Genomic DNA, 24,821 nt, shown 5'->3' with positions numbered 1-24,821 from the left:
TTTGCTAAGGGAGGTAACTTTTACAACTTTAGGGAACCTATGAAGGTTGAAGGCATTCGTCACCATTCGCATCTGTCCGTAACCTACAAGAACGGTACAAGGTCATCTCGAATGGCTCGTAGGAAGTTGCACTAACGGAATATTGATAAGGTCTCTTACAGATTTTATTTTGTATGTTACAATACCCGTTTCCTATCAGTAAAAAACCTAAATGACATTAGGACATCTTTACTAGAGTTGACAGATATCCTTGTCAACAGAGCTCCAGATAAGCTTTTGGTGTTGTGGGTATTTTACCCATGCATTTTAAAATCATTGGGTATCAGTAATTCTACCTGCGTATTCAAATTTCTGTTACCCACTAGTTTTTACACATGTGGGTATTTAAGTTAAATATTTAAAAACACTATTCATCTAGTCCCTGCAAACTGGTGTCGTGTGGGTTCGAGAGCTTTATAGGACTCAAAAATACCACGATACTTCCACAAGAAAGTGTGATGGCAAATGATCATGATGTAACTGTCATCGAGTTTGGCAAGGTTGACGGAATGCCCCTTTATAATTTCAAATTAAGTTGCTGATTTGCTAATCAAATACGCAGGGTTACTTCACAATATTTTCATGATACGCACAAGTTTTATTTTTGTAGCGTATCTGTAATGTTCGTTGCGTATTTGATACGCTTGGATTATATTTTACTGTGTATTTCTGCATTTCTGATGCGTATTTCACGCAGATACGCAGTTTATCTGGAGCTCTGTTGTCAAGTTGATTTACCCGAATGACTTATTTAATTAAATACCTTCTGCAAATCTCATAAAGTGAGTGCCTCAATGTTTGTCACGACAGTCGACGATCAGCATTCTTCCAGCTATATCAGAGGGTGCCAACTGCACGTTTCGATACTGTGACAATACTACTAAATTTGTCTTGGCATCCAATGAAGGCCTCTTGAGTCATATCAATTTACACAGCTGCACTTTGATTTTCACAAGTTCATTGACTTTGTGTTTGATTTATCACTCTTTGCAAGAAAAAAATATAGATTTCAGCATTGCATTATTGGCATCCGCGTACAAGATAAACATTTCATGCCATCAAAGACCATATACCGATATAAGGTTTCTGATGGCATCCAGCGTGCTGCACTGTGGCATCCGGATACCGTTAAACAGGACTCGGCATCCGGTGTACCTAAACGGGGTTGGCACCCTCCTATCACGGCAGCCTGTCACTGGAAGCATAAGAAGGGATAGACGCTATCGGGATAGGGAGGGTATTTAAGTTTTCACATTTTGATGACCCGTTTCTATAAGATTTCAAACATGATGTAAATTTACTGAATATTAAAGAAATTTATTTATTTATTTCTACCAATAACAATGCTTAAACACATATTTTGGAGAATACCGACTGTTTATACTTTACGGTCTGCTACCCAGCTTCAGTCTAGGTGTGTGTAATTAGTGCTGTGTGAACCCGGGACAGTGTCTTTGTATAGTTAGGGTAAACATTAATTTATAGTCTGATGTTCAAATCTGAGTTTGCCCGTGCCTTGAACAACAATAAACCACCCTTCCCTAATAGAAAAATAAATAAAATACACGCATCTTTAACAAAGTGTTTCTTTTTGTTGCCATCAAATACGTAATACCAACGACTCCATTTCCTTTATGTTGTGTTTTAAGGTGAGGTGAGGTGAAATGGGGTTTAACGTCGCGTCCAAGATTATTGCACTTATATAGCGACGTGCATGTACGTGTGTGTGTTTGTGTGGCTGCTTGTACTAGTCCGGACTGATCCCGATTTGTAGAGCTAGCTCACTGAGATACCATGCCGCAGTTTAACATGAATACCCCAATCAGATACAGTATACTGACTCCGAGCCGACTAGTCTTTGTTTTAGCCCCTTAATGCCGAGCGCCAGTCAGGGTAACAACAAGTACCATCTTTTAACGTCTTTTGGTATGACGCGGTCGGGGATCAAACCCCGGACCTTCCGCTCTCCGGGCGGACGCTCTACCACTAGACTACGGAGGCGGTCTGTGTTTTAAGAGTTAAATGTGTAAGCAGCGTTGTGTACGGTGTTTTATAAGCTGCCTTGTTCACCCTGCTATTAAAGCATGAGACCCGCGAAGACCCGGGTTATAGAATAGGTCTTCAGCAACCGATGCTTGTCGTAAGAGGCGACTAACGGGATCGGGTGGTCAGGCTCGCTGACTTGGTTGATGCATGTCATCATATCCAAATTGCGTGGAATCGATGCTCATGATGTGAATCAACGGGTCGTCTGGTCCAGACTAGATTATATACAGACCCCCGTCATATAAACTAATGTCCAAAAGAAACGATACCACGTTTTTGAAAGGACATTACAAAAAAACTCAACGATACAGACATTTAAAATTGGTATATGGCTTGTGAGTAATGTTTTCACAGTATGTTTACAAAAATGCTTTACAATCATGAGGACAGACATGTAAAGACGCGGGGGGTCCAAAAGTAAAATTTCATTAGAACACAGTTGATGAGTTAAGTGTGGAAAATGTTACAACACACGTCTCAAAGTCACGTTAGTACCACCGTGAGCGTCAATACACGCTAGTACACGTCTACGGGCTGATGACGTCAGACGTCTGATGACGTTGGGGGGATGCGTTGCCATTCTTGGAGGAGGCATTGTTCCAATTCCTGGAGGTTAACTGGAGGCACAGGGCGATTCCTGACTGAATGTCCTACATGTGTTCGATTGGGTTCATGTCCGGTGAACATGCCGGCCATGGTAAAACGTGAATGCTGGCGTTTGCTAGGAAGTTCTGGGTCAGCCTTGCCGTGTGATTGCACGCTTTTTTCTCAATAGATCAAATGTTCCCGGTTTTATCGACCGAATACGTTTGGTTTGGAACGTAGGATACGCAAAAGTAAATTTTCAGACGAAAATTAACTCTTCATAATAAAATATTTAGAAAAATGTGTGGTATCGTTTCTTTTGGACATTAGTTTAGCTGGAATATTGCTGAGTGCGGCGTTAAACAACAAACCAATTAACACATGTAACAGATGTGTCAACCCAAATTCTATATGTCACATTAAAGGTTTTGTATTTACCGGGGTCGTTGGGGTATTCTTTTGGTTAAAGCGTTCGCTCCTCACACCGAAGGCCCGGGTTCGATACCCAACATGGGTTCAATGTGCACATTTCTGGTGTTGGAATATTGCTGACAGCGGCGTAAACCCAAACTCACTCACTCACTCTTATTTACAGAGTGAAAGTTTTGTAAAAGCAGTTACCGAATGTATTAATCTCTTATTTGTTAATAATAAATTACCAGTTGCAGAGATGAAGCTGCCATGAAATTGTAGAATTCTGCATTCTTGTTGTTCCGACAGCAGTACCGAATGACTCTACGTTAGATAATGAATTTGTTGATGCTTTACCACAAAAGCAAATATTTATTCGAAAGTGCTCCTTTCGCAAACTCACCACGAAGGCAATTTCAAATATATGTTTTACTTGATAAAGGTTTCGAAATGCCGTATTGTAGTTTTAAATATTACAAGAAAGTGTGGCAGTACATTTCAAAATGAAACCCGAAATCCATGGAATTTTGTGAAATTCACATTCCAGTTCACGCTTACGTGTTCAGTGAAAATATACAAGTTTCGAATCGACGATCGGAAATCATAAATTGAGGAGTAGATTTTAAGTTTCTGTCCGAGAACCGTATCAAGAAGACAGTATCAACATGACGTTATCGATGACGTCATAATGGTCTGCAAAGCATTGTGCTTCAATATCATTGTAGCGATATATCCTAGCTATAGGAGATATATCGCCCGTTCTCACTCAGTCGATATCACCCGTGGAAGCTACAGTGGGATGTTAATAATAATACTAAAAAAGTACTCACGGAAATGAAAAAAACCTGGGGTTTTTTTCAATTTAAAAATCGACACAAAGTGTTACGTAGCTGTAAATACGAAATAACAAAACGACTCGAAAAGTACTGGTCTGGATTTGCTAGTTTTGATCTCAGCGAACAATACAAAATGTACTTTACAGGAGGTAATTTGTCGGCACTTTCAACATTCAAAAATAAAACTAAGTCCAAATTGACATAGCAGAAACAGACTATAGGCATTACGCACCTGTTCTCACCTGTCGTCAAGGTGTCATAGGTCACCTTGATCTACTTACACCTGGTTATGCCCTGTTTCACAATAGTCTGTTTTATTCACATTTTTACACACTTTTACGTGTAAAAAGGCATAAAAAACATTTGATACGCTGTATTTGTGCCACGGCCCAATTAGTACTAATTTAGTTGTTTGAAAATTTACATATTTTGTATATTAACTGCTATAATTTAAGATCTGAGGTCGAAAACACAGTTTTTTTTCATTTCCGTGAGTAGTTTAGCGCGTGCTTCGCGTGAAGCTTTAGTACCTCTATTCTGAACTCTCTGGAGCATGTGGGTAATATAGGTTTTAACAACGCACAGACTGGCCAATCAGGTAGCTAAATTTATATTGATATTTGTTTACATGAAGAAATCTGCCCATACTTGTTTTTCTTGATTCGACGACAGCTTTAAAGATTAGGGATGTTGGGTAGCCTAGTAGATGAAGCGAGTCGGCAGGTCGAATGTCCGGGTTCGATTCCCACATCGGTTCAATATCCGAAGCCAAATTCCTGGTGTCGCGCAATGATCTGGAATAATGCTAAAAGTTGCATAAAACCAAACTCACAACTCCAAGCGCTATGTATATAAAATTGAGCGAGAGGCGTGGGCATACGTTTGCATATGTTCTCTCATGCACACACAGGTGTGATGAGTAGACAGACAGTCAAGCATTTCAGTAATTCAGTGGGATTGTTTCATCTGCATTAATGTATTTTCTAACGCTCTCTTAAAAATGTACGTATATATGGATATTGTACAGTTTTACATTTGGATCAATAACACCCCAGATGGAAATCATTAAATCATTAAGTTGTCGACCAATAGCCTTTCTCCAAGGCTGTACAGAATGATAACTGCATGGATGTATAGTAACTCTAATCTTATAAAAGGCAAGTCCAGGGCCCACTTGCACAAAGCGATTTAAGCGCTAAGATGATCGTAACTCCCATACTTTAACATAGGCTGACAATAGTCTTTGTGCAAGTGGACCCAGATCAGGACGCTCGTCTCTTATAGGGAAAACGCGTTCTTATTATTCATATAGACTACAAATAAATTATTGAAACTAATAATTATTGCCTTAGAGACTTGTGCAAGTCTAATCCAACAGCTGTTCTGTGAGACAAGCTGGTCCTTTGCCAAGGCTTCACCTTTTTCAGTGGGAAAGTGATGTCAGAAAGTTAAAACAGTTTTGGTAGACATATTGTTAGAGCGGTGAATGTTGGTCCGAGTTCATTACACGAGCATTTTTTTTGTAGCGAGATGTTATTGATCTATACATTGACATATTGTTTAACTGGCACCCGAACAACTGAATATTCGTTAACACTTGACAGCCATATTTAAACTAATTGTCAAATTAATGGTGTGTATATTTTAATGAATCATTTTGATTAACTCCATGTCTCACGTGTAACACATATAGCCATTTCATTTGAACAGGGACTCTTATTGAGGGTCCTATATAGAGTTGAAACATCACTCTATTATTGCGATCCAACAGATGTCAGTGCAAGCAACATATGGCTCAATTACCAAACCCCCCCACCCCCCCCCACACACACACACACACCAAACCCCCTCCCTCACTCTATTACTTTAATGCTCAGTTTCTACCCCCAGCAACCCCCTCTCTCCTACCTCCCCCCTCCCACACTACCGGAACATTGAACACAACACAATATCGCACCATTCATTTACTGTTCCGGATTGTTAGCGTGCATCACGTGATTTCGATCATACGACTAACTAAGCTCCACGTTGGAGCTCGGTGGCCGAGTTTTCATCATGACGCAACACACCGTCTTCTTGTAGAGTTTAAACTCCACGGAAACAAAGAGTGTGACGCTGTATATAGATGCGTCCAGAATTGTCTATACTCTAAAGTCAGTCAGTCGGTCAGTCAGTTGATGCGACACCATCTATGTGTCAGTCACTATAGACACGAACGCGTTAAAACAGGAGAACTTTATACATCGGTAATCACACAAGGGGACGTTTTTTTCGTTTCTGAAGGTAAGTGTTTAAGAATGTGGTTACTCTTATAGATTCATTTAGACACATTTTATTGTAGTTGAGAAAAATTAACAGTGTTATGACATGTCCTTTTAAATCAAGTTAATTATAATGGAATGCGTACAAGTATTTATTGGTAGGTATGCAGGATAACCTTTAAGAAACTCTAACTCCCTTATGTCGATATATCGCCCAAGAAGATGTTAGTCATTATTTGAACCGTTGTCATGCCGCATGTCTGATATAGGCATTTTGCTTGTCTCGAACCACTTATAAGTCGACATATACTCGATTATCCCAATGACTTCGAGTTAATGAGGGAAGGTGGGTTAGCCTAGTGGTTCAAACGTTCACCTGTCACGCCGAAAGACCAGGTTCGTTATCTCACATGGGTACAATGTGTGCACGACCCCCATTTCTGGTGTCCCCCGAAGCTGGAATATTACTAAAATTGGCCTAAAACCATGCTCACTTACTCGAGTTAAAGAGCACTAAGTAAGACCATGGGGTAAGGTTGTCTGGAATTAACCATGTTGTCCAACTTATAAGTCGCACATATCGCCACCTCTTCAACCATTGTCAACGACAGGCGATTGTTAGCCAAGTCCAAGTATATGTTTGCTTATATAGCGAATGTTCGAGTCATCATTGCTGTTAGAATTGCTCTCACGGCATTCCGTGTTCACATACTATCATATAATACATGTACCGGTGAAAATTGAAATAATAAACAGTTTTGACTTGAAAGAAGGTGAGGTGAGGTGAAATGGGGTTTAACATCGCGTTCAAGATTATTGCACTTCTATAGCGACGTGCATGCACACGTGTGTTACTGCTAGTATGGGGGAAATGGACAAAGTTTTACAACTATTTTATCACATTACTTGTCACATATTAAGGATTGGAAATTGTGAAACCTGACAATTGTCAAATAGACAAAGCATATCGGATATAATCCAGGACCAGCATCTCTCTCATTGTGCGTGCGTGCGTGCGTGTGTGCGTGCGCGCGTGTTTGTGTTGCTTGAATTAGTCGGGACTAATACCGATTTTATATGTAGTGCTAGCACACTGAAATACCATGCCGCAGTTTAACATGAATACCCCACTCGGACACAGTATACTGACTCCGAGCCGACCAGTCCTTGTATTTTGGTAATTAGCAAGCATAGAGAGACGACAGTGCGCCTGTCTTTATAACAACGAACTGGAGTGATGATTATTTTTTTCAATTTAACTGTTGTGTTTATTAATTAGAAACTTTGTTTATTAGTACATAGTCTAACGCAGTTCTAACAGCAAGGGAGGTGGGATAGCCCGGAGGGCGGAAGTTCCGGGGTTCGATCCCCGGTCACGTCATACCAAAAAGACGTTAAAAGATGGTTACTTGTAGTTACCCTATCTGGCGCTGACGGATTCCAAGAGAATTTGGGTAATTAAATGTTAGGGTTTCTGAAACCAGCATTTCACAAACTGAAGACTGTAATGCGTACATCCGTTCTCTTGCAGACTGTTACCATGGAGTACGAAAAAGAAGGTCCGTTGCACGAGATGTTACTTGTAGTTACCCTATCTGGCGCTTAGCATTAAGGGACTAAAACAAGGACTGGTCGGCTCGGAGTCAGTATACTGTGTCTAAGTGGGGAATTCATGTTAAACTGTGGCATGGTATTTCAGTGTGCTAGCACTATAATCAGCATTAGTCCGGACTAGTACAAACAGCAACACACACACACGTGTAAGCACGTCGCTATTTAAGTGTAATAATCTTGGACGCGACGTTAAACCCCATTTCACCTCACCTCACAAGATCTGAGACTTACATTGGTCTCCTTTTCAATTTAAATGTAGTTTGCTTGTTTCACTGAAACCTATACATTATCAGAGACGAAGCATTAGTCTATGTACCAGTTACTGACTATAATTACGAGACAGCATATTGTGTTCAAGGTTCAATGTGATAACGATTAGTTGCGATAAGTGTCCCTGTACTGTGTGACTGCGTTTCCTTCTTGGCACGTGGTGTAACAACTCTGTACTTGCCTTGTCACGACTGACGCTTAGTCCCTGAAAATATATACATTTTACAGAAAAAAACACAACTCCATTTAAATTGATAGGAGCCACGGTGAGATGGTATATTCAGAACCTGAACCTGTGGAAAAGCTAGACTTGCTTCATTTAGGGCTATAGCTGAAGGGGTGGGCGGAGGGGGAAATAATATGGTTCAGGCACTGTGAGACAGATTTTCTATCTCCTTGTTGTTCAACGTCCAAAATTATTAACAATAGAAATGATAAATGATATAGTTTGGCGACCCCCAAACCCAATCCGTCCTCTTTCGCTGTGACAGAGGTTGGCAAGAGTGAGGTTTTAAAATCACATGGCTCCAAAGAAATCCCGGCTGATTTTAAGGCTTTTCAACCAACCCTTTTTTAATACTCTATCAGCTCCGAATATTACAGCTTGAAGAGATGTGTTTAGTAGGGCTGCAACGAATAACCTAGGAGGCGAATACGATTCGTATCATGACTATAGGGTAATGAATACGAATATTAATTAACGAATACAATAATAAGTCAGCGGTTGATGTATTATTTGTCATATTCAGCATGTTCACTGAGCCCACAACTACATAAATTATTTGACATGTTTTGTTAATTATCTTTATTATATATTTACATACTGCACTTGTCCAGGTACTTAGTCTTAGTATCTGCTCAAATGCTACAATGGCCAGTGACCAAATTCCTGTCAAATTCAATATTATAAGAGTGTTGTCTTTAAAGAAACTTATGCATATCACATGTTCTTATGGACATTTAGGTACAGGGTATGTAAATGCACATGATTGCATATTCATAAATATTCGATTCTAGTGGCAACGAATAACGAATTCAATTCATGAATGGATACGGTTCGATTCACCGAATACGCGAGTGAATCGTATAACGGCCCTAGTGTTTAGCATTTCAAGAGAATTTGGGTAATTAAATGTTGGGCTTGCTGAAACCAGCATTTCACAAACTGAAGACTGTAATGCGTGCATCCGTTCTCTTGCAGACTGTTACCATGGAGTACGAAAAAGAAGGTCCGCTGCACGAGATGTTTTCACGTCAAGCTCGTGCAACACCGGACAACATGGCGCTGATTTCACTGGATGGACGTGAAGTGACGTTCCGTGAATTGGATCAGTGGACGGATATTTTGGCAAGGAAGCTCTTGATTTGTGGAGTAGCTCCTGATTCTTGTGTCGGAATCTACATGGATAAAAGTGTGGAGTTCGTCACGGCCTACATCGCCATACTGAAAGCAGGTAAGGTACATGCATGGGTCACTACGCACAATTAAACCACTATGATGACGTCGCGCTATTATGTTGTTGCGGTTGATTCTGAGCCAGGAATTCACTGGCCATTCTTAATCAACGTTCATGTTTTAATGCAAAACTGAAGCAACTAAAGATCGTTATTAAAGTTATAGAACAATCATACGTCAACCAAAACCTGGTTTATGTTAGAGAAATCTCCCGAATCTGCAGCCTGGTTCCCTGGGTATGCTGCGCTGGCGCTACACTGAGTGCCAGCGCAGCATACCCAGGGAACCAGGCTGCCAAAGCTGTTGATTCCGGAAGTTGAGTAGTCTACTTGACTTGTGATTTCTCCATTAAGAAGATTCCGGCAACAGGCTCCAATAATCTATGCCACATCGTACGGGTGGCCCTGCTCGGTGACTTGTTGGATTGATTGTTTCGTACCACTGTGGCCCTGTTCGTTGCTCATAACATCAATCGGGGTGGTCGGGTAGCCTAGCGGTTAAAGCGTTCGTTCGTCACGCCGAAGACCTGGGTTCGAGTCCCGACATGGTTACAATGTGTGAAGCCCATTTCTGGTGTCCCCCGCCGTGATATTGCTGCAATATTGCTAAAAGCAGCGTAAAACCAAACTCACTCACTCACTCACTCACGCATAACATCAATCGCTGATTTGTCTGACCCAGACTCGATTATTTACCATTCGTCATCACTCGTCCCTTCCCGTAACCTGCAAGAAGACACGCCCCCCTTTCGATGAATGTTATGTGCCAAAATTTTGCATAAAAAAAATAAAACCCAAGACACAGTTATAGGTGTTCAATCATACTATATAACTGCGCATGTCCCGATGTGCTTTAAATTGCATTTGAAATATATATAATCTATGAGGAAATATATGTTAACCATTACCAAAGAGTTGAGAATTGTTTTAGGTATGCCCGTTTGCGCTAAGGCGGAACCCGGTCGCAAAAATGGCACGAGTCGCTATTCGGCTTGTCCCGAAATAACACGAGTTGGTCACGAATGGATTATTTACATGCCTCCGTGATATAGCTGGGACATTGCTGACTGCCGCGTTAAACAACAAATATACAAACAAACAAACAAACAAACGAACAAACACACTGGCTAATGATTCCATTTACATCTGTGTAGTTGTAAGCTTCATGTTTTCTAGAACCGTGAAATTTGCTGAGTTAACACCGCCTGTTACATCACTCTGTTCGACAGATGGCAGTTAGCACATTCGTAGCAACGATCGTTTCGCGGAACATGCCACAGAACAATGTTTTATATGTCTCCCTTCTCCAGACTTCCCACCTGATGTGTACCTAGAACAATAGCCCACGTCGTCTATTGTATGACATCTCGTCAACACGTGTATCACCTGTTTCGGCAGCAAATATCATGAATAACTCAATACTATTAACAGCGCGTTGGTGTATACGTTAGAGACGCCAGTGTGGTTAATTATAAGTATTTGCATATTCCTAGTTTCAAGGTCTCTGGATCTCGGTAGGAAGTGACACCATCAAGTCGATGGCTCTCCGTATACAGGTTTGCCCTACACAGGCGATATATAGACAAGGAGCGATGTGTGCCAGGTCGGCAAATAGAGGTCGTGGCTGTGATGTTGGTCCCTCGGAGCACCTACCCTAACCCTTGCTAAGCTAATGGTGAGACCGCCCTCCTCGCCTCTGGACTAAGGCGTATATATCTAAGGTCACTCTACACGTATTTTAAGTCATAAATATAAACAACACTCATGAGGAGTATCACAGTTCGTTCAGATTGGCTGAAAATAGTTATACAGTACATTGGTGATGAGTATTAACAATGGGATATAGCACGCATTAAAGGAGTGAGTGAGTGAGTGAGTTGGGTTTAACGCCGCTTTTAACATGATTCCAGTTATATCACGGCGTGTCAGCTTAATGTGGGAGGAAAGCCCGAAGTGATGCAGGTCTCAGACGTTTACCACTTCGGTGAAACCCACGAGCACGGGTATGGTGCTGACAAACCTAGAAACATAATCGGGGTGAACCGAGATTCGAACCACAATCATAGGTTTCTGGCGTGTCCAAGGGACGCAACCCTGCACAGCGAATGGCGGCGCCTTACATGACTGGGCCACCCGTGCCCCCCGCATTAAAGGAATGGTAGTTAAGTGATTCTAGACATATACGTGCCATGGTATGAAATGTTCCTTCAGACAATGGTTGTCGCCTATGGTGCCACAATTCGATCATGGGTTCGAATCCAGCATACCCGCGTTCATGATGTGGCAGATTGGAGATTTAAAGAGTGCTTCAAGTCATTGGGGATTGCGCACACGATAGAAGCTTTCCTTTTACTACGCCTAAGGATAAATGTTTCTTAATTATTCTTGTAACAATTGTGAAGTTCAATCGCAATGTAGCTTGAATTGTGCTTAAAGCAGCGTTACACTAAACTCACTCACTCACTATAGCTGAATATAAGATACCTACGGGATAAATCGCCAAGAACAATGAAGAACGAACCGTGGTTTATTTCACGATAAAACATTGTTCTATCATGACTTTATTTCGGGAGATTCGAACATGTGCTCGTAAACTGATGACGTCGTATATTGGACGACATTATTTTCTGGGGGAGTGTCTAGAGAGTTGTTCCCCATAGATGTTGCTGGGCTACGCAGATAAACGCAGTAGCTGCAGTAGCAGCAGTGGCCGAACGATCGCATCCAAAATTCGGAGAGATTTGAGAATCGGTATTAGGCGAAAAGGTACAGATAATTGACGTGAGGATTGTGAGATTATGCGGGAAATACCACACTTAACCCACCTGTTCGTAAAATGGACCTGTCCCACATTTCCGAGGTCAGATTCTATTTAGGGAGTCATCGTTATTAAAATTTGGGTAATAGGTTTAAAGCTGGTACATTTTATCAACATTCTTAAAGAAGCTGTACATAATGTTGATATCTCATGTAAGAAATAAACGACGAGTGGGAGTTGTTTACCTACAATAAAACACTGCAGGTAGAATAAACCACTCGGGGCTGCGCACTTCTTGTTTTATTCTTCCTGCAGTGTTTTATTGTATTATAAACAACTCCGACTCGTCGTTTATATCTTAATTTAAGATTACAGACACATATTTTCTATACTGAAACGGTCTGGCAAGCTCTAGACTGGCCTGTCTGCAGAATAATACAATATCATCTGGATAATACAGGAAATCGTTAGACCACGGGCATTATAAATCTGCTTAACCCTTGCCATCCAAAAACATTAAAATTTTAATATGTGATCATGTTTATGAAAAAAATAATACAAAAAAGATATCTGGTTTGAGAGTAAAGTGAATCCATCCCAAACACGTTCTTTCCCATGATATTACGTTATAGGGTTAACATCATTATCAACTTTTGTCAAAGACCTCAAACGAAACTGCCGGATACTGTTTAGAGATAAGGCACACCATGAAACCAAGTATGGCGACACTTCTGGTAGATGCTTATCCAGGTGCTCTTTAAAGAAGGATGAAACGCTTAGTGGTAATAGCGTTTGCTCGTCACGCCGGTGACCCACAACCCATGCTTGCCATGAAAGGCGACTATGCTTGTCGTATGAGGCGACTAACGAGATCGGGTGGTCAGGCTTGCTGACATGGTTGTTGCATGCCATCGTATCCTCATTGCGTAGATCGATGCTCATGATGTCAATCACTTGATTGTCTTTTCCAGACTTGATTATATACAGACCGCCATCATGTAGCTGGAATATTGCTGAATGCGGCGTAAAACAACAAGCGAAAAACTTAAAGTGGCATTAAGCCTAACTGACTCCCATCAGGACGAAGGACATGGTACCTACCAGGGCACCGATATTTAAATCTGGGGCTTTCAGTCCGGTTTAATGGAGGATACCCCAATTAAAACACACCTGATTTGGCTCGAAACGATGTTCAGTAATAACATGGATCTTGTTGTGATTTCCACTAGTAACGGGGTTTTACTGAAAACTCAGCTGGCATCATTCCTCATGACGTCTCAATACTCTTGGTACTTTTTAAGTCTCATTGTAAAATGGATTTCATTCGTATAAGAATTTGTCGCCTTTTCGAAAAACTCTGCATCAGTCAAGCTGCGCCTATTCTCGAGGATCTAGTGTGATAATACACTGGACCAATTGGTCAATTTGTCATAGCTTCGTTTCGAGTCCGATTCAGATCGCCTCCGTGGTCTAGTGGTAGGGCGTCCGCCCGGAGAGCGGAAGGTCCGGGGTTCGATCCCCGACAGCGTCATACCAAAAGACGTTAAAAGATGGTACTTGTTATTATCCTGTCTGTCGCTCGGCATTAAGGGGCTAAAACAAGGACTGGTCGGCTCGGAGTCAGTATACTGTGTCTGAGTGGGGTATTCATGTTAAACTGTGGCATGGTATCTCAGTGAGCTAGCACTATAAATCGGCATCAGTCCGGACTAGTACAAGCAGCCACACACACACACACACACACACACACACGTCGCTATATAAGTGCAATAATCATGGACGCGACGTTAAATCCCATTCCACCTCACCTTGAGTCCGATTCGAAAAGCACGACGCTGAAAATAGACGTCCAATCAAACTACTCTCGTGCGCGAAGGAAATTCTGTGTTAATTACAGAGGGAAGCGAAGGAGATGATAACGTCATTTCGGAAACGAATCGATGGCAGCGAATGTTCCCACGACGTTTATCAACAGTGGAACGGCTCTACTAGTCTATAATACACCGGTTGATGGAGGGTGTTGTACCTACTGGTCCACAGTTTCAGTACTTGTAGTGCGGTCGGTGCCTGAGGGGAATGGTTTCTCTCATTTCACACATTAGCGTCTTCCCAAATTCATCGGAAGACAACATAAGTGTGTGGTGTGACAAGAAGTATTGATTATTTCATTCAAGGATATAATCATTGACCTAAATTCGGATTTGGTCGATGAATGGGCGCAGTTGTACGTCCGGAGGCTTTCTAAACAAACGACGTTGATCTGGCCCCGTTCTCAAACAGTGCCAACTTAACCCACTGACCAATCATCGGGACCTGCAGGTTTCTTCCGGGGTATATCCATTCATACTCCCGACCCGTGAACATCCGGGGTAGAATAGGTCTTCAGCAACCCATGCTTGCCTCCCCCCGTGAAGATCCGGGGTAGAATAGGTCTTCAGCAACCCATGCTTGCCGTAAAAGGCGACTATGATTGTTGTAGGAGGCGACTAACGGGACTTGGTTGATGCATGTCATCGTATCCCAAATGCTCATGATGTAAATCAGTGGATTGTCTGGTCCAGACTCGATTATTTACAGACCGCCGTTATATAGCTGGAATATTACCGAGTTATTGTTTGAACTTGAAATTGACGTTTTTCTTAACGAACGTGTTTATTTGATATATTCATAATACTTTGGCAAACTTAGCAACATGTAGCGACAATTACCGATTGATCCATTATAAGATGGAATAGTTGTCAAAGATCAAAGAGCTCACCAACACTGCCATATTTGAACCATTCTCAGTTTGCTGTACAGAATGATTATTTCATTATTGGTTACATCATTTGGGCGTTCACTGCATTGGACCATATACTACAAAACAAGACAAAGCTGCTAGAGGATCAAGAAAATTAATTTTAACGTTTAATATATTTTGATGATTTAAATTAGATCACTACCACTGCTACTATTGTCTCAAACTCTAAAAGCATATTTGTCTCGCATAACGCCGCACTCAGCAATATTTCTGCTATATGACGGCGGTCTGTAAATAATCGAGCCTGGACCAGACAATCCAAGGATTGACATCATGAGCATCGATCCACGCAATTGGAATACGATGACATGCATCAAACCAAGTCCGCGAGCCTGACCACCCAATCCCGTTAGTCGCCTCCTTCGACAAGCATTCTCGCCTTTTACGGCAAGCATGGGTTTCTGAAGGGCTATCATGTTATCACCCGTTGAAGTTATAGTCTTGAATTGTGTTTCTTGATTAAAATCTTACGGGTATTTCAGTCTCAGGAAAAATAGAAATCTATGTTACAATTATTCATACTCCGTATTTGTATATCCGACATACATGAATACTTGAATATTTGTGTAATCCTTATGAAAAAGGACACATGTAATGTTTTCCTCATTAAAACGTAGCCTTAAAATCAATACATTATGTTCCAACACTACTCAAACAAGAGGCTGTTGAGCGTACTCGGGGATCGATGGAGGTGGTGGCAATTATTTCACTAGTGCTATCCTTGTCCACACATTAATCGATCACACTCCAATTCGATGGCGGGAAGTAGCACGTGTGAATGTTTCATTTCCCCTGTATGTAGGAACAGCACACGTGACCATACTCTGAAAGGAGAATTTAACTAAACTAAGATTGCGAAACGTTTAATGTCAATATTCCCGTATGTATGGTAAATGGAAAAGTGTAAGTATTCTATTTCTAGTGCCTTCTTGGAAATGCGACTTGTGAAGATCCGGGGTAGAATAGATCTTCAGCAACCCATACTTGCTGTAAAAGGCGACTATGCCTGGCGTTAGAGGCGACTAACACAATCAAACAAACATATGTATGTACAAGTCTGTGACGAATCGCCACTGACTTGATTGATGAATGTCATCGATCTCAACTGCGTGGATCGATGCTCATGATATTAATCACCACTGACTTGGTTCATGCATGTCATCGATCTCAATTGCGTGGATCGATGCTCATGATATTAATCGCTGGATTGTCTGGTCCAGACTCGATTATTTACAGACCGCCGTCATATAGCTGGAATAATGCTGAGTGCGGCGTTAAACAACAAACCAACCAAGCAATCTTTGAAATGCAGCAACTATGTATGTCAAAATAAAACATTCAACTAATATATTGGGTTGGTTATGAGAGTGCTTGTGGCTTTCTTGTGTGAAAGCGTGTAAATGGTGTTTGTATGAGAAGTGTGAATGGCTGTTGTTTTTATGATAAAAAAAGGGGACTCCATCATGTGATACATATATATTATGTATTAAATCATTTATTATCACTAGTAATATCAATCTCACATTACAAATGATGTGCAAACAGTCAATGTATCAATATGCACTATATCATGTACAATGTATCCTGAACCCTGAATAAAAAAAGTATTACAAAAAAAAATATATTGGGTTGGGGGTTAAGGCGTTCGCTCGTCACATCGAAGACCAGGGATCGAATCCTCACATTGATAAGTTTGTGTGAAGTGCATTTCTGTTGCCCCCCTCCCCTCCCCCGATGTGACATTGCTGGATTGTTGCTAGGACACGTCACTCACTCACTAGACCACCTCCGTGGTCTAGTGGTAGAGCGTCCGCCCGGAGAGTGGAAGGTCCGGGGTTCGATCCCCGGCTGCGTCATACCAAAAGACGTTAAAATATGGTACTTGTTATTACCCTGTCTGGCGCTCGGCATTAAGGGACTAAAACAAGGACTGGTCGGCTCGGAGTCAGTATACTGTGTCTGAGTGGGGTATTCATGTTAAACTGCGGCATGGTATCTCAGTGAGCTAGCACTAAAAATCGGCATCAGTCCGGACTAGTACAAGCAGCCACACAAACACACACACGTACATGCACATCGCTATATAAGTGCAATAATCTTGGACGCGACTTTAAACCTCATTTCACCTCATCTCACCACTCACTCACTTCAACATAACAAATACTTTTACCATTCATGAGTTTAAAAAAGAACTTTCGGAAGTATTAAGAATCAAACATTTTCATCATAAATTACGTGATGTCCGTAGATGTCTGATTTTCGCCCATGAATTAGAAGGTAAATTGTGTAATTCATACTATAGAATACACAGTACTTTACTGTTTGTTATCTGTTACAATTGATAGCATTTGATGTAATGCTACGACTGTGGTGATAACAGGGTTCAAGAGGGAGAGTGGAGGATGGAATGTCATGGCGACCTATTCCGCCAGCAGTCACGACTGTGTTGACAAGTATGAAGGTCCAAACCCAAGTGTTACAAAGGTCAACGTGTTAACATTTGTTTACATCCGCAATTTGTTCAGATAGGATCCAGCGTCCAAATAAACAGCCGCAAAGTGGCGTTGTTGTAACCTGCGAAGTACATAATTAAATGGAGGCACGGATGACCCAGTGACCTCTTAGCGTAGCCAGGTCCGCGGATTGTGGGTTTGAATGCCTTGGTTTGTCAGCGCCATATCGTGCTGGTGGTTTTCACCTAATGGCTGAACGACGACAATCTGTATCAGTTTGGGTTTTCCTCCCACATGACGCCGACACGGGCCACAGGAACTCGTCATATACCCTCGGCAAAGGTGTTAACTGTCTTTATAACGTCACTTAACGGGAAAAGATGGGAAAAAAAGATTGGGAAAACTCGTATGCTTCCAGATTTTACCTGTATGATGTTTACTCTTTACGTTTCAACTGCTGATCAAAGTTATGATTAAAATATTTGGAAACAATTAAAACGGCTCCTTTGTTCATTACTAATTTTGATACATTATCTTTTAGAAAATAGTAGCACACTGAAATAAACATAACTATGTAAGTGTTATTAATTAAGACATATGATTACGATAACATTCGCGGAATTTTATCTCCAAGCTGTCACCAAATTGTGTTGCTAGCTCAAAGGTCACCTCATTATCTCCGATAGGGACGTGTTATAACTGCCTGAAACTGCCTGAAACTGCTTCAACAGCAGTTTCACCAATCTATCCAGTTATGTATGACGTCACAATGGTCGTAGCACCGCGATATATATGCCGAATAGGTAGTGTTCAATTAAATGTGCATATTTAATTAAATTTGATTGACACAAGGATGAAACTTGATAGTCAAATGTTCTGTAGACATAATGGAAATGCTGGTTGTTGAAACACCCGCACGTCCACGGTTTCCAATCAGTACCTGGTGTGACCACCGTGTGTTGTTATCACTGCTCTACACCTCTTGTCTTCCTGCAACGCGTTGGCCAATTGTGCAAGTGTCGGTGGCGTATGTTGACGTTGACGTTAAACGTCTATCGAGTCAATCAAACAGATCCGGACATCTGGAGGGCCATTACAAGACATTGACGTTCGAATTATGAAAGAAGTCAACAGTGACACGAACTGTGTGTGGTGTAGCGTTGTCACGTTGAAACAACCCCCACTGTCGGTTAATAATCGGAAGGTAACGTTGATGAATTTGGTCGATGAACCAATTTTCTGTCACCACCGCCAAGTCAGATCGTGTGTGGGATATGGCTCCCAACACCATCACACTTCCGCTACCGAACCTGTCGACCTCTCGAGCGCAGTTCAAAACGTTCATTTGGACGTCTTCCAACTCGGCGCTGGAGAATAAATTGTGATTCATCACTAAACCAGACTCGCCGCCAGTTTCTCAGAGTCAATATCTCAATACAGGGACAAATACCGGCCTTCTGGGTCTAATTCCCATCCCCGCAGACGATTCCTGATTGGTCCAATACCCAGCTCAAGCTAAGCACGTGCCCTGTGGTCTTCATGTCAGAAGCATATCGATGACGCAGGTGAGATCCCGGATGTAGCGATGTGGTGCAGAGGTGGTGACTATGTCTACCTATTCTCGGACGATCTGGGGTGGAATTGAGGCGGGTATACCGATCCCATAAACGATATATGGTGTTCTGGTGTACGTTGACATGACGTGCAACTGCAGACTGGCACTCCCCAGCTTCAAGATGTCCTGGGGCGGTCGGGTAGCCCAGTGGTTAAAGCGTTCGCTAGTCACGCCGAAGACCCAGGTTCGATTCCCGACATGGGTATAATGTGTGAAGCCCATTTCTGGTGTCCCCCACCGTGATATTGCTGGAATATTACTAAAAGCGGCGTAAAACCATACTCACTCACTCACTCACTCAAGATGTCCTGTTGCGATGTTGCGATTGGCAGCATTCATGCAGTCTCGGCAAAGTGTTGACTGACGTTTGACCTTTTATAGTCATTGTCACTACACATGATTGTCACAACTTGCACGCGCATTCTTCTTTTAATATCCTTTCCATGACATTTGCATCGTGTAGTCTTATAAAAAACTGCTGTATAAAGCTACACAAATTTAAAACGGTTGGCTTGTGCACAACACGAGGTAACGAACATGTGACTAACATCGTTTAGTCAAAACATTCTATTGAATGTTTCATGAATAAACAAAATCAACATTCTCATAATCTTCTATGCGTTTCTTTTTTTTGGTCTTTTTTGAAGTGTGTAGTATGAGAAAACAGATTTTTTTATATTTTTAGGGAGATTTTTTATTTTGGTTTTCTGGTTAGATGGAAAGGCTATATAGATAGTTCCTATGGTAACCATTTTTTAGTTCGCGGCAATATTAAAATCTTGAACATGGAACGGAACTTGTCTTGGTTTCATTACACCAATTAGTATCTACTATTCAAAAGAAGTTAAGAAGCATGCTAGATTAATGATAGTAATATGAAAGAATCAATCAGATGGTCTTTAACTTCTTTTGTGTATTATACTTGTTTGTTGCATATGAGTCAGCAACATTAAAGCTATGTCACAACAACCTACATGTAAATACATGTACTCGAATCTTGGTAAGATAAACAGGCTGTTGATATGAGCAATGGGCCCTGCCGTCGGGGCACGATGACACGCAATAAGCAAAGTCAACGAGGCTGACGTCTTACGACTTGCATGGGTTGCTGGGGGGAACACCTCTGATCCGGTCACGAAAGGTTGCAATGTAATAAAATCAAGTCGAGTTAGTCAAACCAACCCAAGGCGCCTGAAGATCCGGGTTAGAATTGGTCTTCAGCAACCCAGTAAGAGGAGACTAACAGGATCGGGTGGTCAGGCTCGCTGGCTTGGTTGGTACATGTCATGGTATCTCCATTGCGTGGATCGATGCTCATGATGTAAATCACTGGATTGTCTGGTCCAGACTCGATTTATTTTTACAGACCACCCTTGTATAGCTGGAAGATTGCGGATTGTGGGGTTAAACAACAAACCCAAACTTAACGATGGTCACACTGCTTGCAGTCATTGCCTAGTAAACTTGAGTTAGTTTTAAGTTTGACGCTGTTTTCAGTAGTATTACGTTATATCCGGGTGTGTCGCCTTCACGTGGTAGTCGCAAGTGATGCGTAAATCCATACTCACTCACTCACTCACTCATTACGAGGATGTTCATTTGGTAAAATTCCATCTTCTTATTTTTTCACAGAGTACATATCAGAAACATAGGACTGTAATAAAAACAGTATGGCGCTTTCGTACGTTCTGTGCGAATACTGATAGTTAAATATATCTATATACGAAGGGAATATTTCAGAACTGACTTCGGGCAAAAACATATTGATGTCAAATCTTATAAATACATACGTCAGCAATAAAATCTTCACAAACTGCTTATTGTAATCATTAATACATTTAAAAAAGCTGCAGACAAGTATACGAAATTAGCAACATTATCAGCGCATTAATGCAACACAATCCGCGTCCAGGCTATTATATTTAAGAGTATATACACTAGACGGGTTACGCCTTGTCAATTGATAGTGTTCAATATCTGCATTCACTAGAAACATTCGTCAAATCTACACCCGATTACTCCAAAGAACAATTCTAACATTTATTTTCAGGTGGAGCGTATCTGCCGATCGACACATCCTATCCCACCCCACTGCTGGAGTCCATCTTGAAAGATGCACAGCCAGTCGCAGTTCTTACTTCAAAGGATCTGTCCAAGAATATCACGGGTCGGTTCATTTGTTAAAGCGGGATCACGGTCTGGTGTCCATTATTAACACAGATCTAGACGTTGCCACTGATACCACGTATGAAGCTGTTTTTAGTTGGTATAGTTTATAAAATTTGAAGTTATGTTAGCATTTTGTCTTAAGGTTTTTCCTACAAAATTCGACGAAGATCAAAACCTTAATTTTGTAACGTAATTCAATATCTTTATTTCAATTTGTGAAATTTACTTATGTACAAGAAATATTGATAATTAAAGAGATGGGCACTACAATATTATGTTACGATAACAATCTTAATTTGGATTTGATGAATGTGAGGCCAAATCTTCCATTTTCTGTCAAATGTATTCAAAATGTTATTTCTGTGAACAATATGTATTTCAAAACTAGATCAGTTAATATCTTTGTAACTGAGGAAAATGATATTTAATATTGATATATATGGTTTGATCAAATACTTGATAACACCCGAAGATGCATGAAGGCCATCAGGGTATATATCCTGTCTAATGGCAGTATGATACCCTTGATAATGCCACTTTGAGGGACACCAAGAATGGCCTTCGAGAATTGCACTCTAAAGGGGTGGCGTTCGGCGTCCGTATAACTTGGAGGAATATTAATATTATTTTTTATTTCGCATGATGTCACCGAAGCAGGATGTCCAAACTGTGTTCCTCGCATCCCGGCTGCTCGAATGAAATGTATCTAACACAATAACTGATAACGTTGTCGAATAAATAGGTCAATCAATATATTTTTTATCCAACATATAATGAGATCAATGTGTAGTTGAACTACTGATTGACAGACACATTTTTACTGCCAGAATCAGGCTTAATGGACCGATACAGTGTGAGTGAAGGATGCGCCATTGGCAAATCATAGTTCATGAACTAATCATAAAAATGACATTTGTTTGAGTGGATGAGTGTATTTTAGGGGAAAAGTATTTCTTGTTTACAAAATATATTTACAATTTGTTTGATTAGATTTTGATATTAATATATAATGTGTGTGTGTGTGTGTGTGTGTGTGTGTGTGTGTGTGTGTGTGTGTGTGTGTGTGTGTGTGTGTGTGTGCTTGCGTGCGCGTGCGTTTGTGTGTAATTTGTAAACAAATACCTACAAATTAATCAAAAATATGAACATTTCCAGATTCTCACAATGTGATTGAAATGGCGGATGGCTGGCAAGATCGCCTACAGCAGCAGATCGACCAACAGAAAGGCGACCAAATGCCCCATGGGGTGACGCTTGACAACCTGGCCTATATAGTTTACTCATCTGGCACAACGGGCAGACCTAAAGGTGAACAAACTCTACCAAATAGAACTCGATGGCAATGGTGTCTTTTTATTCACAACCTTTTTTTTCAATACAGTGTGCAGGTTGGTGGAGTTCATACTTGGTCAAGAGTTAGGTCGTGGCGCCGATTAAGCAATATTTGAGCCAGAGTGTCGCTGGGACGTCAGCCAATGGGCAACGACAACCAACAAATAAGCAAAACAATAGGTCTCATGAAGTAAAGATGAATAAATATTAATTGTCCATGCATGCACGTAAGGTGTTGATTTTGTTGTTGTTATCTTTTAGTTTTACAACCGCTAAGTAAGTAAATAAACTGGCCTTCCGATAAAATATTGTGACTGTTTGACATCAGTAAACTATAGCAAACCTAGAACTGATCAATGTCGCACATACATGTATAGTTCCCTAGCCTTCTTTAGTCAGGGCAATTATCCGTTGTTCTGAAACTATTTAATTATGGAAGCTTTGATTATGACATCATCATTGTTATAATAAATAGAATACCGATATATGGTAATTTATCTTGTGACACAGAATGCTATATTTATTAAGGTGTGTGCATAACTGTATATTGGTCTTTCTTGAAGGCATAATGTGTCCCCACCGGGGTGCCGTATTTTCCTACCACTGGCGTCACATCAGTTACCCATATGGTGAAGGGGAAAGAGAGGGCAGCAACATATTCTTTGTATGGGAGATGCTCCGGCCCATCCTTAAAGGTATGCAGCAATTCTTTATTTGGCTAAATCCAGAAACCGAAGTTTAGACGTCTGGTTTATTACATCCATGGGGATATATTCATACGCTCGGAAAAATGAGGGACCGTGCGGTTCACAGATATGTCCATTTGGTTTCCTGCGGGATATTAATTGGATACTTTGACCTAATTCAAAGATATAATTTTATATGAATTTACTTGATTTCTATACATTGTGGGATTTATCAATAGTATATGGTAGTATTTATTATTGTTGATATTGATATAAAGATATTGTAAACATGACAAATTTCCTTTGCTAGTTCCTCACCGTGTAGATGTTCATAATGACGTGAGATATATGTTTCGTCTCAAAATACTGTGGGTTCGTTTTCCAGTTATCCAAGATGTTGTAATTCGCTTTTCAGAGTTGCGTTTCTGACGTGTATCAAAAGTCTATCGTAGTTGTTCGAATCCCAGATTCGGCCGGATTATGTGTCTAGGTTTGTCAGTACTATATCCATGCTCGCTGATTCAACGAAACTGGTAAATGCCTAAGACCTGCCATCACTTCCTCCCACATCAAGCTGACACACTGTGATTGTAACTGAAATACAGTTCAAAGCGGGGTAAAACTCACTATTTCATTACCATATTCTGCTCTAGGTGTACCGATGTGTATTGTTCCCAACTCCGTCATCTACGACCCTCACCTACTGTGTCAAAGCATCAGCAACAAAGTCATCACTCGCATCCTCTTCACGCCATCCTTGCTGGAGACAATTCTCAACACTGCAGACATAGATTTCAAACAGTCGCTGAAGACGCTCAGGTGCGTACCATTGCGTACGATCGTTGACGTTCTCAAGGTTTCCATTGCTTTGACATCAACTTTCACACGATCAGATTCATGACATTTCGTAATGCAGCTTTAAACTATTCTAACGCGACTATTTACAGGTATTTATGGAATCATAGAAGGGTCATTGTCGCCAGTACGAAAAGAAATAAAATCTGACATATTAACCAAAGCGCGACAACGCCACTGTTTTTGTAGAGATGTGCATTTGGGGAATCTTAAAGACTGCTTGAATTCACTTGACCACTGACGACCAACAGTTCCTCTGGGTAAAGTCCCAAAGTACCGTATTCGACGTAATAAGTGCCCCGGCGATATTTGCTAATATATTGGCTAGTGAAAAATCCCAATCAGCACCCCTTCCGATTGATCAATGTACACAAGACTTATTTATTCGCGTAAAAAACGCACTCGTGTGTTATATGCACCGTTAATTATGGGGAATTAAATTCTGGAAAATTATATCTGTCGGACATAAACATTTCAGGCTGTCAGCATAAACCACGAAATTTATCTTTCAACTCTGTTTTCACCAAAATAATAGTCTAATAAGAGCCCCCTATTTCTTATTTTGAGGGCGCTTATTACGTCGAATACGGTAGTTTCACTAAAGAGCATAGATCTTTGAAGAAGAAATGAGTGAGT

At 41.0% G+C, this 24,821-nt stretch overlaps 1 protein-coding gene across 1 annotated transcript in view; it reads left to right on the top strand.

Moving 5' to 3' along the window:
* The first annotated feature begins 5,971 nt into the window (after positions 1 to 5,971).
* LOC139449682 (uncharacterized) overlaps positions 5,972 to 24,821 on the top strand; it is a 47,386-nt gene continuing 28,536 nt past the window's right edge. Inside the window, exons 1-6 of the mRNA XM_071231180.1 lie at positions 5,972 to 6,200; positions 9,264 to 9,516; positions 21,194 to 21,310; positions 22,468 to 22,620; positions 23,208 to 23,339; positions 23,984 to 24,149. Of these exons, the coding sequence (XP_071087281.1) occupies positions 9,273 to 9,516; positions 21,194 to 21,310; positions 22,468 to 22,620; positions 23,208 to 23,339; positions 23,984 to 24,149 (812 nt within the window). The 5' untranslated portion in view covers positions 5,972 to 6,200; positions 9,264 to 9,272. The remainder of the gene's footprint in view (positions 6,201 to 9,263; positions 9,517 to 21,193; positions 21,311 to 22,467; positions 22,621 to 23,207; positions 23,340 to 23,983; positions 24,150 to 24,821) is intronic.

Source organism: Haliotis cracherodii, unplaced genomic scaffold (genome assembly GCF_022045235.1).
Source record: "Haliotis cracherodii isolate W230 unplaced genomic scaffold, xgHalCrac1.p SCAF_8, whole genome shotgun sequence".
In the NCBI taxonomy this organism is placed as follows: domain Eukaryota; kingdom Metazoa; phylum Mollusca; class Gastropoda; order Lepetellida; family Haliotidae; genus Haliotis; species Haliotis cracherodii.
Note: the sequence above shows the minus strand (reverse complement) of the source record. Positions and strands in the feature narration are given on the sequence as shown.